Here is a 15688-nt window from a genome sequence, read left to right on the forward strand (position 1 = left end):
TATGGGAGTGACAAATAGCCAGCTGCATTTACTGATCGCAAACATACAGAAACAGTCCGAGTGTTATTGAATTCAGCAGTGCAGCTATGAGACCGCTTTAGTCTCGTGCACCAGGGGATTTGAAGGGTAGTGTTAATGAGCAAACACAACTGAAAAGAAAAAAAGCTGTTCATATGAGCTCTGTCCAGGGTTTAGACTTGGCTCCAGATTTCATGTCTCCAAGCAGCGGGAAGGACGGCGGCGCTGGCTCTGGGTGAGATGCTGTCACAACGCTGGCTGTAATCTCTGACCACCAGCTGCACATAGCACCTGTTTATCTCTCCTACAGAGCGCTTTTTAGAGGTGGCCAGACGAGCGCACAGACACACACAATAAGCATTCATTCAGGGACCACGCCGTTTCTCCGTATATTTCTCTATGTGCTGTTAGAAGCTATTGGATGCAGGGGGAATCTAAAGGCAAGGAGTAGCGCCACAGATGAGAGCACCTGCCTGTCTCTGCCTCACAGAATCCATGCTTTGCATCACAACAGCTCAGATGCTCACTTTTAATAGTTTTGAGCTCTGGAGCATGAAACCAACTTTGTTTTTGTGTGTGTGTGTGTTTTTGCAGCACAATCATTATTTAATAAGGACGAAGAGAGGCGAATGACACTAATAACAAGGAGCTTGGCGGGCTGCTTCCTGGAGTTGATCTCCGTAGGGTCAGCCAGGGGCGCCTGGCAAGCAAAGAGACACGTACCTACGACTGAACAGCACATGAAAACATCCAACACTCTAAATAAAGGCAGCTCAGTTATTCACCCATATGTTCTAGAAACTTGAGAATCCTTAATGAGGCGATACGAGCAGCAATTACAGATTAACAGTGGGGCTTCTGAAGGGAGCAGCTACATGTAAACTCTGATTTAAAACCAGAAGTAATCCATTAAAAAAAAAAAAAGCAACATAAATTCATTAATTTTTCAGCAGAGTGCACATTGCACAGAGCCAAGTGAAAGAGATTATTCAAGGATGCTGTAATTAATATTGCCGTAGAAGAAAAGGCCAGTGCAGCAGCTGCTGTGTATTACAGTGTCTCAAGCGTTCAAATGTGAACGAAACCACGATTCAGGTTTCTATTTAAACAACGCAGCCTCCCTAAATTTGCTGGGAAAAATTCCACTGGGACTCAATGTGACCTATCTGCTGGTACGACCCATCTACAGATCATGAGACTAATTATATATTCCACTGAGATGATCTGTCCAGCTCTAACCTCAGCTGCCGAACGGGTGGAGGATGTTAATTCAGGAGGTCACTGGATAATGATTCCACGGGGCACTGGAGAATTCACAGTAAAAAAAAAAGAATATAAGATTCAGTCTCTGGAGTGAAAAGCGCTGGATTTAGTTGAGCTAAGGAGGGGGGAAAGGTTTCTGAATGTAACCTAGCACGTCTCCACTCAAGGAGGTAAATACAAAAAAAAAAAAGTTCAGTTGTATTAAAGAGCCGAATACACCATGAGAAGCTTTTTCAATTCCCTTATTCCTTATTAACTTAATAAAGAATTATGAAAGAAGATGAGTGGAAAACAGTGAAGACTGACAGGTCTATTGGCAAGAGCCTCAAACGATGCTTAAAATAGCAAATCAGGAAGTTCATTACTATCTTTTAATAATGTGTGTCATCCATCACCGAGAAGAGATCGCATCACATGTAGTACCATTACTCATGGCTTTTACAATATATATATATTAGACATCACAGTAAGGCAGAGCGCCTTAATAATAAGCACAAAGCTCAGAGTTTAAGAGAATTGCTTAAGGACACACAATTGAATCTAAAGCATGACTGAGGTTGTAAACCCTGGCACCAGTGCCCCCAGGCATTACAAGATGATTTATGGTGGCCATAAACTTTCTATAAAAGATGGACGTATCTTCAGGGTCTGAAAAGTGAAGCCAGTGCGGAATTACCTTAAACTTGGGCCAAGTCCTGTTGCAAAACGAGCTCCATGTTAAGACAGACCTCTGCTCTCTTGTTCTCAGACCTCAGAAAATGCTCTCTTGATGAGTTTATGGTCTCAGTCGCTATTTGGAGGTCATGATGTTCATTTTGTAAACTATCATCAATAAGGGTGATAAAGCAGATGCTTTATAAGACGCTAAATGCTTTCAGTTAGCATCATAAAATCTTACACGCTGCATTAAAGTATAAGAGTAAAAGTAATTCAGAGTGGTTGGCTCTCATATTGGCACTGGCGATGGTTTTATTATGTTTAAATATGCTTCATACGCCCAGACCCATGAATTCATATCAACTTAAGAGCTTGAACTAAAAACAAACTGTAGAAATTTTATTCTTGTTGTTTTATAGTTCACCATCTGTTGTAGATGACACCGCTAACCGCAAATGGGAGACAATCTCTCAAAACATATATTTTTACCATTTTATGGATTCTTTTATGCATTATACTGAACTGAATTTATAAAGAAGAGAGTGCTCATTAGGACAAACAGCAGAAAACGAAACTTGCTGGAAAGAACAATTTAAAAAGCAAAAGACACATTTAATAAGGGCTGAATTCTATTCAGTTTCAGGTCCTTGTACTGCACGTGCTGGCCCAATGCACTTCTATTAGTAGAGCAATGAAACTAATCTTTGTAACCCACAAATATACTGTATATTATTCAGATTGACTGATGGTTACTGGGAAAGTTATGGCCCTCCACAACAGTCCCAGTTGTGGAAGGTCACTAAGCCAACTCGTTTCTGCACAATATTCACTTCTATTTCTTTATAAGCTTAGTTTTGCAGCCCTTCACAACAGTCCTAGTTTCTCATGTGGCCATTTGGGAAAATTAATTGCCAACGGCTAGATCAAGAACCACGAATGACCTTTTAGTGTAGGATAGCAATAATAACATTATTAAACCCTAATAATAAGATACGAGGTCTTGAGACAGACTACCACTCTTTCACCTTTTTTTGTATCAACTAATATATTGATGAAATCAGTCCCTAAACATTTCAGAGGAGACTGACCTGCAGCCACTCTCTCTGTGATTTTGCAGGCTAAAACTCTGAGTTTATATCTCAGTATATAAATCCAAATCTGCCTTCTTCCACTCTAAATCTTTCATATGTAAAAAAAAAAAAAAAAAAAAGAAAAGAAAAAATACTGATCTAGCTCTGCACCCCAACCATCTGCCTCAGCCTCCGGCTCTTTTCTACCCAGGCCTCCCTCTGGTTAATCTCAGTGTTACGCACTCCTTGAACACATGCACTTATTAAATGCTTATTAGCTGAACATATCACTTGGTAACAAAAAAGCCCTTTCATGTCGCGCTTCAAAGCAGAGCGTCCCTGTTAAATCCCACTGATGGCTGTATGTTGTTTACCTTTCCGATCCACCTTCCTCCACCGCCTCGTCCTCTCCACTGTTCTGCTATAGTTAGCAGTCCTATCAATTGCTGTCAGAAGGCCTAAAGCTCCAGGGACTACAAGGCTTGCAGCGAGGAGAAAAAGGTTGGGTGTTAAATTTAGTGGGCTCAGTCAGGAAGCTGCAGATTTTGTGTTTTCTAGGTCAGGTAAGTGCCAAGTCGGCCAGAAGCCTCTAACTGAGGCACACGGGTGAAACATGGACAGAGAGGGAAACATGGACAAGAGGGCCACTGGTCCAGAGAGGGATGACGGGGGGGAAGAGAAGGAGGGCAGCCCGTGTCTTTTCTATTAAGTTCTCCAGAAATCTACTGTGCATTCTCCATTGCCTCAGGTTAACGTTCAGCTCATGCCTGTTGTTGGTAAGAATGATTTAGAAAGACGTGCCTAAGTAAAGGGTAACCCGGAAACGTGCAAATGCGCCCACTCCCTTGCACCAAACACGCTCCTCTCACCCACGTTTCATTCTGGTAAGAGTGCTTTGAGTGAGTCGAGAGAGGAAAACACAGTTTCAGGGTCGGATAAACATGTCATCCTGGGAGAAGAAAGAATAATTTGCACTTTCATTTGGTTCATTCCACTGGATGTCTCCTGCTCCACAGCGGCTGCTGTCAGCCTGCAGGAAATGAACGTGCTTACTGAGCTCGGCCATCCATTTGCTCAGCTGCGGGAAGACGGCAGGCATGACCATTAATACCGGACTTCTCTGAGGCTTAGCTGTGCAAAATGAAGCTATGTGATACAAGCAAAAAAAAAAAGAAAAAGAAAAGAAAGAGGGATACATTTTCTTCTCTAGTATAAGAACAGTCTCAAGTACAGATATAAATACATATAAATGATGGCACTTGCAGCACAAGCACACCTGCATAACAACACATTATTCTAGCAGACTGAGAGCGCTTCGCTCTCCAAAGGAAATGATTTGCTTTAGGCATCATTTACAAAACTCTACAGAAATGTATTAACTTTTCAACATGCAGTGCTATCTTCAAAAGCCCTATTTGTCTGACTAACACCTCAAAAGTTCAGTTCATCGTTTAAGGGCACGTTCTGCATATCTGACTAGCTCGAGTCAGTGAACTTTTGGCGCTGTGGCTACAGTGACAGTAGATAAAGGATGTACATGACCAGTCAACCAGTTGGTTTCACTACTTTTTTTCAGTCCCATTTATCATTTAGGAATAAACCAACATATTGGTTGAATGTTGGTATCGGTCACAACTGGCTGTGTTGAATGATATCTTCATATCAACATATAAGATGGAATTGACTGCAAGTGACTGATATTTATCAAGTGTGTCACTTTTAAATTTTAAAAAATCTGATGAACAAAGATGAAAATAACAATGCAGATTAGGCTGAGCCTATCGTCCATCGTTTGTACAAGGACGATTTATTTATTTCTTTGCCCATGAGTAAGTTTGCTAATAACGATGGAGCTAATAGAAGCAGTCAACAGAAAAAAAAATAATAATAGGAGCGCTGTTTTAACAGCAGCCTTTTTCATCTGCGAGCAAATGCACCCAGCTCACAGTGCGCCCAAATGTAGCGCTTCATTTACTCAAACTCACAACAGAAAGAAAAAAAGGCAGTAGCCTATGTTCAGAAAAAAGCATTTGTACATGGACAGATAAAATGCTCATGCAAGATAGTCGTGCTCGCACTATACGTCTGCATAAGCGGCACACCACTTTGGTTACGTTCTTAGGTTTCATCCGGTTTAAACATGCTCCTTTAAACCTCTTTCATCCGGTTTAAAGCCAAAGAAATCCCAAACTGGCAACTTTATTTTTGTTTTTGCAAGTAGTTCGTCCATGTTTGGACTTCTTCTGTGTTGTAAATGCATGAATCAGTCCGCCCATCAAAAGGTCTTGTTGATTATTGGACTGACGATTGTCAGTTGGAATATTTTTACATATCGCCCAACCCTAATACATGCCCTATTTTACTAATGTACAGACCAGCTAACTGTTGGTTCTAAGATGTTCTGAAGCGCTGACAGACAGCAGCCGCTGCCTCTTTGCGACAGGAAATTGCAAACAAGCAAATCAGTGTGGTTCTATAGTGATTTAATGTAGAAAGATTAAAGTACTGTTGACTGCCAAACTAATTAATCTTTCAGTTCTCGTCATGAGCCATATCCATGGGACTGCTATGACAGAATAAATTTAACAAAGAAATGAAAGCACAAGATTTTACAGAAACACAGACAAAAGCTGTGGATGCATTTAATCTGGATTTGTCACATTAAAGTGAAACACCGGTTGTCCTCTCAGAAACGAGAGAGGAAAAAATAAAAGAGGATCTGTGCTGAATGCACTAAACTAAGAAACACTTTACATACACAATGATAAACTAATACAAAAATTGTAAAGACACACTTGCCTGTCTGTGCTTTCCTCTAGTTTATATAAAACAGACGTTTGAAGCCGTTCGTGTATGAAGGCGAGGAAATGTAAGGACCACATAATGAGGATTACATGCATCAAAGAAGGTAATGGAGACCAAAGATGCACAAAAAGGGCCTGAAGGCTCATCTCCACTATAGGTTTACTGAAGCTGTTTGAGGTGTAGCTGAGTGCTCCATTAAGAGTGGAAATATCTCATACATATTCATCAACATGATATAACTCGCAGTTTGCCATCTGCTATCTTGTTATATATCACAAAAACAAGAAACATACACTTTATATAAAACATGGACGTAGCCATCGTGATGTCATCCACTGTTAAGTCCCCTTATAAGCCTGAAGCTTGGCCATACCCTGAATAGCTGTCCTTCCTGGCTTTTCTAATGATGACCTTTAGTTACAAAATGTACTTCATAATTTATTCATCATGACCTGAAACTAGTGACTGAGCCCATAAACTCATCGGGAAAATGTGGACAGGGCAAGAGAGCTGAAGGCAGTTTCCAAAAGACTTCTCTAGTGCTTTGCAACCAGAGAAGTTTCCCTCTGCTGGGAGTTTAAAATAAATAAACACAGGCACTTCGCCTTTGGCTTAATTTTTCATTCTCGGCGGCTACGTCCGTACGAACATATTTGGTGGAGTTCACACTTGACATTTTGGCCATGTCAGTTTGGAGCTGATGCCACTGTTCAGGAAATTTAAATATCAATTAAGCCAGCAGTCACTATCCGCTCTTTAAGTGACTTTCGGGTCCAAACTACTCTGCGTTTATTAAGGCCGTTGTGTTTTTAACATTTTTTAATGCTTTGTATCTTGCTGTATTTAATCTGAACAAGCCCCTAAAAAGAAGTCAGTGATCACTGTTGGCCTTTCTCTGTTTTTATTACCGCTGTTCAATGTTAAACTTAATTGTTACACCTGATAAAGCAGCCACACCGATCACTTGATTAAAGATGAAAGAATTTAGACAGCTTTTAACGCTCAGTGATGCCGCAGTGTTCGTTTGACTTTGGGATCTGAAGCGAAGTTTGGACCCTGAAACGACCAATGATGTCAGACTTAAAGACCAGATTAAGTTTGGGCAAGCCCGTAACTGAAAAACAAACAAAAAAAGAAAAGAAAAAAAAAGGTGCTTTTCAATGCTTTTCCACTCACACCACTGCCAAAAATAATGGATTAATCCTGAAAAGTCAATAAAGGAATGCTTTTGTTATTATGAAAGTAATACCAACAATAATCCAGCAAAGGAGAATTTGGACTTTTATTAAAAGTGAGTCTGTAAGATGTAAAACTGATCGCTGTTTTCACTGAGAATGTGCGATATACCTAGTTTGCTACCTTTGTTAACTACAGGTATTTGACATCATCATAATCCTGACTGGTCACAGCTCCAGTCCTCTCTCTAGCTGAGGTGTCCTTCTCTGGGCAAAAGTAACTTAGTTCCACATTCATTCCCTTGTGAGACCGACCGCTGACTGACCCGTCAGTATTACAGCTTTCACAAAGGCATTGATTGATTGATTTGTGTTGGTAAGCCCTGCCTACGTTAACTGGCAGGCTTTCTGCTCTTACTACAGCACATAAGCAGTATGCAAACATCATGCTGGCAGACTTGTTATTTCATTCTTATCTCCAAGCTGACAAAGACAAATAGCCTTTAGGATGATGACTAACCACTACATTTGACAAATGGGACACAGCATCAGCTAATGAAGCTGCAGTTACTGTGCTGCCAACTTCCCCCCAAAAATAAAGAGCAGTACAGAGTTACTCTGTTACACTAAACTCTGTGGCAAACAACTCAACAGTTTTGCAATGACGACACAAAGTATCAGTTCATATCTCATCAGGTACTGGTAGTTTGGAATAAGCAGTTAGTCAACTCTAAATATGGAAAGTTTTAAATCAATTTCAGATCACTTTGTTCTGGTAAATGTGGTTGAGCGCATCCAAAGACTAAGAAAATCAACCCCTATAACTCCTTTAACTACAAAGTCAGCTTCACACCCTTCTTTTGGATGGTTTTGTTACTTAATTTTGTCATACTGAAGGCACTCACACCTAAAATTTCAATTTATAGTATCTTCAAAGGTTGCAAAGACATAAATATCTTAAAGACTCTTATCTTTCCTAAGGTCCAGCCTGAGGGCACGGCATCGCTGATCAAAGGACACAAAGTTTGCAGGCAGACGGAAAAACTTATCTGACCTTTTAATGTCAAATGAGAATTATTTGATCGCAGATTCTTATCAGTTTTAATCAGAAAATGTAACCTTATCTGAAGAAAAACGCTGGCTACTGTCACAGTTTTGAAATCCATTCTCCATGCTTCTGCACAGATATCAAAAAAATGTGGAGGTGGAACAAAGCTCTCTCTCCTGTTTGTAGAAGGTACATAATGATGCTGTACATGAGAATACTGATACTTGTGTTATTCTCTGGGGAAGAGTGGTTGGAATGATAATGAAGACAACCAAGAATTTAACCCTATTATTAGTAGAAATGCAGCAATACCCAGAATACCCTGATGATTAATACGTCTATGTACGAAGGCACACTTTGGCAAAGTTGGGCGGTGATGAAATAAGATTCAGGCTCCAGCGGAGAATTTAGAGGTCATGACAGCTTTCTGGCTCGCAGCAATGCTGCCATTCTCATTTTCTACCCTATAAGTTATATTTTGTTGGCAGGAATGTTAATATTAACGCCTCCAAATGGCCTATTTTTTCTTTTTTGGATTTCACAATCTGCTGGTCCATTTCTTGTAGATAAAAAAAATATGGTTGAAATCATACCGTTGAAATAAATAAACCAGGGAATATCAAGCTCTCTGCGTGGTATGTTAAAGCAGCTATTCCAACCATATGGCCCCGTCTTCTTCTTCTTTATGTTGCTGTGCAGTGTAGGTTTACTCGGTGAAACCTATAGAGGTGTAGTGTAATGGAAGAGCGCGCATTTCTAGGCTAATTGGTTGCCGAGGGCTATGCTGTGGCTGAGCTGCAAGATGAACTCTGCAAAACCAACTTTCATCTAAGTAAAGATGAGAGTTGGTTTTGAGAGGTGCAAAGAAGGGAGGGATGAGAAGTAAAAAGCAGCTACTGTCAGTCTTTAGAGACAGGAGGACTGATTGGCCGTCTGGGAGCCCAACGGAGGTTTAAAAATACAGAAAAAAGTTGAAAACGTTGAAGGCTTGATCACCTCCTGACCTTTCCATAGATATGATGAGTGTCACAGCCTCTTGCGGTGTCAGTTTCCCTCATCTCCATCTCGTTTTTACTCCCACTCATTTCCAGCAGCTGTCTCTGTTCGTCTGCCTTCCCATTTCCATCCTAATGAGGCTTTATTCCCACTGAAGCATCTGCACGGCACAGGGAAAGAAGACGCAGGAACCGCCGGCTGAGTTCATCCACAGCTTCTGACCTTCCCTGTCTCTCTCCATCCACCTCTGTTCTATCTGTTTAGATGTTTACCTGTCCATGTGACTGTTGACATTAGGAAGCTGTCACTAAACTGCTGTCACTGCCAATGACTGTCATGTCCCCCTCGAGTGTTAGCCCCCCTCCAGAGCTCTAAAGCACAGGCTTTAATAAGCCCAGCAAGAGAAATGCCAGCTTCCTATGCAGCCTGAGCTGAGAACATTGGAGTGACAAAGAAGAGGGGGGCGAAAGTCTGATGCACACAGGGAAAAGTTAGAGAGGAAAAGAGAGAGCAGGAAATTATTCTTACTCTTAGGACTCATATGGCCCAACAGGCCTAGCCGTCATGATACAGATGAGCTACATCCTCCTGGAAAGCAGCTACCATTACAGTCTCCCCCATCTGCTAGAAGGCAGATGCTTCAAAACAGAGTGAGAAGTAAAGAGAGACGGCAGGAACTCAAACAAAATTAACGCCATATTTTATCTTTAATAATCCTATATATTTATATATTTATACTTTACCAAAACAGCTTGTTTTTGTGTTTTTTTAAAACTACCATCTCTCTTAAACCAACTTGAATTGAATAGTGAGCACAGCCACTAGGCATTATGTAACAAAAAGCCAGGGATGGGAGGGAGGGAGACGGTACCTGCACTGACGTTTAAAAAGAAGGAATAGGAGGAGGAGGGGGGGTGGAGGTGGTGGAGCACTCCAATAGGGGGGAAACAGAGCTTTCAGTAAAGCTCAGTCCAAAGCACTTTCCTAATGATTTCCCTGTAACATTAGTCCTCGAAGTCCCCGTCACAGCAGACTACTGTGAACGGCACCAGACAGTTAATGAGACAAAAACAAGAAGCTCTTACAGCCAGGAGGCTGCTTCCAGATGAAGCTTGATTAACTTAATTGATTATCTGTGAATAAGTCTTGAGCCTCTCCTCAGTTCTTTATATTTTGCCTGTACTGAGCCAGATGATCTTCTTGAGCAACATTTCTTTAGACTTTCTGAAGGTTATTTAAAGTTTTTCTTTGGACATTGACTGCTTTTTCACCCATTTTCAGTCAAGTCCTTGTACTGATCACTTCCAGAGCAAAATTTTTGGTTTCCTTTTGAAAACCACTTACAAAGCACACAACTTAGCAAAGAACCAATTTTAAATTGTATTGTTAGTGATTTTGTTACTAGCACCCTGTCACAAAACACACCATTTCTTCCCATTTCTTTGGCCTGGACAAGTAGGGCACAGAAAAAAAAGAGGACAGGCCGAAAAATCTATGTACACCAGAGGAACAGTACTTGAAAGTTATAGCAAACACCTGACACAGGACCTGAAAGATGCACCTGGTCCTTCAGTTGATCCATCTAGTGTTCACCAAAGCCTCATCTCATGGTATCAGTGAAGGGTGGCTGTCAAGAAGCCATCATCAAGGAAGGGAAACAGGGAGAAAAGGCTGAGAGATGCCAAATTACACAAGAACTGGACTAAAATCAGTGGCAGCAGGTCAAAATTTGACATTTCTGGTTCAAATTGCTGGTAATATGTCTACAACCACCTGTAAAGCTCTGTACTGTACAGCTCTGTCATAGTTTGGGTCTGCATTTCAGCCAGGGTGTTGGGGATTTTGTCAGAATTGATGGAATTATGAACTCAGAAAAGTACCACCAGACTTTGATGCACCATGCAATACCATCTGGAAAGCGTCTGACTGGCAGCAGCTTACTAAACACAACAAAACACCATCATTCATGGACTGACCTGAGCCGTGTGGCATCATCTTGGCAGAGAATAGAACAAAAAGGCAGCTAATATCGAAAGAAGAGCTCTGAATGTCCTTAAAGAAGCCCGGAGAAGTATTCCTGAAGACTACTTAAAGGAATTCCAAAGAAAGGTGCCTAAGAGAGCTCAGGGTGTGCTGAAGATAAAGATGCTCATACCTAATATTGACTCTCAAGCTCATTATGTAAACTCTGTTTTTGCCTTTTATAGTGTATTTTCATGTACGTTTTCCAAATTTAAACTGATGCACCCATTTCCCATTACCCAGCAAGTTAAAAAGAAATAAGGTGTGGCTCAAACTTTTGCACAGTCCTATATTTCACACCTATAAAATGTTTTGGCTTCTGATAAACCTTTAAAAGCACTGACCTGCTACTCCAACTATCTAACTGTTTTAAACAACACGCACTTACCAGCAGTTGTGTTGCGTTTTTGTCAGGTTAGCGGCTCGGACCTAAAACAGCCCTACATTATCTCTAATTCAGTTCTGGACCCAAGCTTTTATTTGTACTCCTGTACTCAGGCACAAATTAGACTTTTCAGGTACAAACTGTAACACCCAAACCCACGCTGTCATTATGCCAGGATCAGCTTACATTTTCAGACTGCAGTTGTAGCAGCGGCTACGCTCGGAGAATTTTGATGCAGGATCTTTGGCTGCCAGCAGGCATGCCTCCCTGTGCATTTTTTTTTTTTTTTTTTAAACTGGTGACTGAAGGTAAAGGTTTCACCGCGCATCTGTCAGCTGTCAATTAGGGCACTTTAAGTCCCAGAGTGCGATATGAGTCCTTGCGGTGCTTAGTCAGGGGCAGAGCACGTCTTCTGTAGTAAGAGTCAAAGTGGTGTCTGCACAAGCTTTTAAGCTAGATAACACAAGGAGGAGCTCTTATAAAACAAGAGTGAGACTGAGAGGCCTGCTGCAAGAAGATACACACCCAAGTGCTGGGCTTGTAAAGATGAAAAGTGAGCAGAGGAAAATGAGCGTTTCAGGAGAAGGACGCGGTTTCCTCTTTTTCCCCTCTGGCAGCCTCACAGCAGGAAGTTATGAGGTAGCCCCAACTTACCTCACATCTCCCCGCTGTGCAAGAACGAGCTCAGCAACACAAGCATTCTCTCTCTTTCTCGAGTGCATACGTGCACATCTACAGTGCTGCATGCCGATGAACCCATTTTCTTGGAGCACCTACACAAGCTGCAATATACAGATCATGTTTCACAGCGCTACAGCGAGAGGCAAACACCTCCCTCTGTTTGTGCTTCATTCTAGCTTCTCCCTTCTCTTCCCAACCACACACACCAACACCTTTCTCTTGTGAATTTTATTTTAATCCTTAACATAAAGACAACTATAAATTAGGATAACCAAACCTGTTTTACTACCTCCTACACCTCCCCCACTTAAGTGTGTTCAACAGGAAGCTAAAGGTTGGTGCTGTTAAAGTGTTCAAAAAAACAGCAGGAGCTCGGTGTGAGGCCACAGTGGGCCAAAAAACACACACAAGATGACCTCCAGCGAGGACAAAATGTATCTGGACGTCTCTGTGAGCATCTGTCTCACTGTGTAAATGTAGCACAGTGTCTGTGCGTGCATGGCTGGGGAGAGATGCAGCACAGCTGAAAGCCGGCGCTCAGACGAGGACCCGGTGCATCGTCCGTGTCTCATCTCAGCCAGTTTACTTACAAACTCTTTAAGTTTGAATTTTAAAGCCGACAATGTGAATGAAACTTATTTACATGTGGCGTTCATCTCAAAGAAACTAGAGTGAGTGTAAATTGTTATTCTAAAAAGATAATGCTTCCCGGCTTACTGCGGATCCACTTCAGTATCATAAGGGAAGTGACAGCAGCTCGAGGGAACAAAGCAATAAGTAAAAATTAACATAAATTCACATGGTAATGTATTCAGCATTGGGCAATGACTTACAGAGGGACATGCTTTTAGAGGGAAAAAGTGTTTTTGTAGAGAGCAAAGAATTTGCACAGGCGTGCACAGACACAAGTATAATGAACAAATATTAGCAGTGATATTTGGGATTTAAAATGAAGATACACAATTGGGGCTCCAGAGATTGGAATAGTTTATCTCACACACACACGCCCGCCTGCCTGCACGACCGCCCACACACACACACACACACACACACACACACACACACACACACACACACACACACTCCTGAATTCATTACTGAAGTCTCATCCAGACGTTCAATTGGTACACAAAGGAATTCTTCGGCAGGAGGCAAAAAAAAAGGCCCACAAGTTAATCCAAAATGACTGTTTTATCAACAATGGCCACCAACGGTGATATTGGCACCTGTGACAAGGTTGAAAAGAACTGTGGGTAATTTAGTTTCACAAAATGCAGCGTGCACACACACACGCCAAGTTCTCCTCCTGCCTCTATTCAGCCCAACCGCGCGATGACAAATAGAGCCGCAGAATTGTGCTACTCTGTAATTAAATTGAGACGTGGGGTCAAAATTCCCAATAGATTGAGTGAGATGAAATATAAATTGGCTCTCCTCTGACTTTATAGAAATAATTACATAAGCTGCATTTATAACTGTTATTAAATGAGCAAAAAAAGGACGGCTCTGTTAAGCAGCATACGAGAACTAAAGTGTAATCCCAGCACATTTAGCTTAGTTTGCTCTGATTCTTTAGAGATGACGACTGTGGTGGGTAATTAAGGGCAAAGAATATACAAGTCGCATGAAAATTGGAGACCACATTACCTTTCCAAAGCTCCCCTTCCCGATGGCCCGCAGAATCTGGAAGTGGTCAAAGTTTACTGTGGAGAAAATGAGAAGCAGTTAGTGAGAACGTGTCAGTTTGAGCTGAGCTATAAAACAGGGAACGTGACATGTACGGCACTGTGCAAAAGTCTTGAGCCATCCCTCATTTCTTTATTTGCTTCCAGGGATCCAGACTTCCCTGTAATTTTTAAAGTGGTATTAAGGAATAGCTCTCCAGGCTTTTTAAAGTGTTTCTGATTTTTAATCCAGGGCTTGTATTTGACCAGTTTTTGTCTGTTAAGACACTTCACACTAATCTATGAAACATTCAAACATAAACACACACCTAAATCACAGAAAGGACCAGAAAACTTAACAAAGAACCAATTTTAAATTGTATCTTTACACATTTACTTGCGGCCTATTGCAAAAAAGCAAAACCCCACATAATTTGTTCCCACTTCTTTAGTTGAAGAATGCAGTTAATAACACCGTTAACACAGACTGACCTGGCAAAATACAAAAAAAATGAGGGGGTGGTTCAAGACTTTTGCTCGGTACTGTATGAGAAATGGAAATCCAGACTCTATGTGCACTTCACAATGTATTGGTGCACTTTGGCAGTACTGTGAAGATTAAATGTTTTTTTCAAAGAATTAAAAAGTAGGAGCACAGTGGGAGAGAATAATGTGTGTGTTGGATAATGAAACATGTGAAAGATGGAAAAGTAGAAATAATGAATCACAACAGTCAAAATGTGAAAAAGCAAAAACATTTTCCCTGGAGGATCTGTGCAGTGACACACCGTCACAGTATCGACGATTAGCAAGCAAAACAAAACCCCAGAAATAACATTTGTTAAATGAAGACTTAGCTAAACTTTTTTAAACTTCACATCTGAATAACAAATAACACACGCAGCACATAGAAACAAATATCTAAAATGAGTTTGATCTAGATCGCAATAAAATTTGACACTCTTCCATAAGTTTTATGATCGACTTTTACAAGATCAAATTTGAGCAAGTAAAGACATTTCACATGAAGACCAGGAGAGTTGTATTTCAGAAAGACATCCAGCTCAGAGCGCTGACTCATTCATCTTAGGTTTTTTTTCCTATTTCAGTATGCATAGTAACACAGCCAGATGTTTTCATTCATTGCCACTGGAGCAGATGCATGCGTGTGTTCTGCAGACTGATTGAATCCTTCTGTACGCAGCTTAAAATGAGTCCTGAAGGACATGGTTGGATGAAGTGGTGAGGAAGAGTGTCATGTTTTTTCCTCTGTAATAAATAAACAAAATAATAAGCACAAATATATGCAATTTTAATTCCAAATTATCCATCATAGACCCCAGAAAAAGCATAAATAAAAAGAACACCCAATCCATGATATTAAAAAAGCCTTGATCATTAATAGCAAGTCTTTTTAATATTAACCAATATGAGTAAAGTTAGCTTAAAGGCAAAAAAGCCAAAACCCTTGTTTTTCAGGCAGAGGAGAAAAAGAGGGGCTCTGTGTAAGATAAAGAAGCATTTTTTTGAACTGTGAATTGTGCAAAGCTACTCTAGTAGAGTCAAAGAATAAGAATATCATGTTGGAAATGAAGATGAGGATGATCAAAACGCATTTCCTCCAACAAATAAATGCTATGGAGAGCAGAGCTGCTTCAACATTTAAAAAAAAAACAAAAAACAAAAAAAAAACAACGTCTTTGGCTGAGCACAAACACAAGCGCTCAGGAATCCGATTAACCAACAACAGACAACAGCCAAGATTTGTTTCAACAACTCAGAGTAAAGAGTAATTAGCCAACACTGTAACTGTTGGCCAGTAAAATCAACATTTGCTAACTTTCACATTCAGCAGCTCATTACGACACTTAAAATAAATCTAATTAAGACATTTAAATGTTGGT

At 40.8% G+C, this 15688-nt stretch overlaps 1 protein-coding gene across 2 annotated transcripts in view; it reads right to left on the reverse strand.

Annotated features, from left to right (window-relative positions):
- Positions 1 to 15688, reverse strand: part of stk32c (serine/threonine kinase 32C) — a 106133-nt gene that overhangs the window by 47240 nt on the left and 43205 nt on the right. For both annotated transcript variants that reach the window (XM_086258374.1, XM_086258373.1), the window contains one exon: positions 13768 to 13823. In XM_086258374.1, coding sequence (XP_086114500.1) covers positions 13768 to 13823 — 56 coding nt within the window. The remainder of the gene's footprint in view (positions 1 to 13767; positions 13824 to 15688) is intronic.

This window comes from Aulonocara sp. 'chitande type north' Nkhata Bay, linkage group LG13 (genome assembly GCF_057382095.1).
Source record: "Aulonocara sp. 'chitande type north' Nkhata Bay isolate Kocher_YH1m ecotype deep benthic linkage group LG13, A_spYH_male_GT1.1, whole genome shotgun sequence".
NCBI lineage: Eukaryota > Metazoa > Chordata > Actinopteri > Cichliformes > Cichlidae > Aulonocara > Aulonocara sp. 'chitande type north' Nkhata Bay.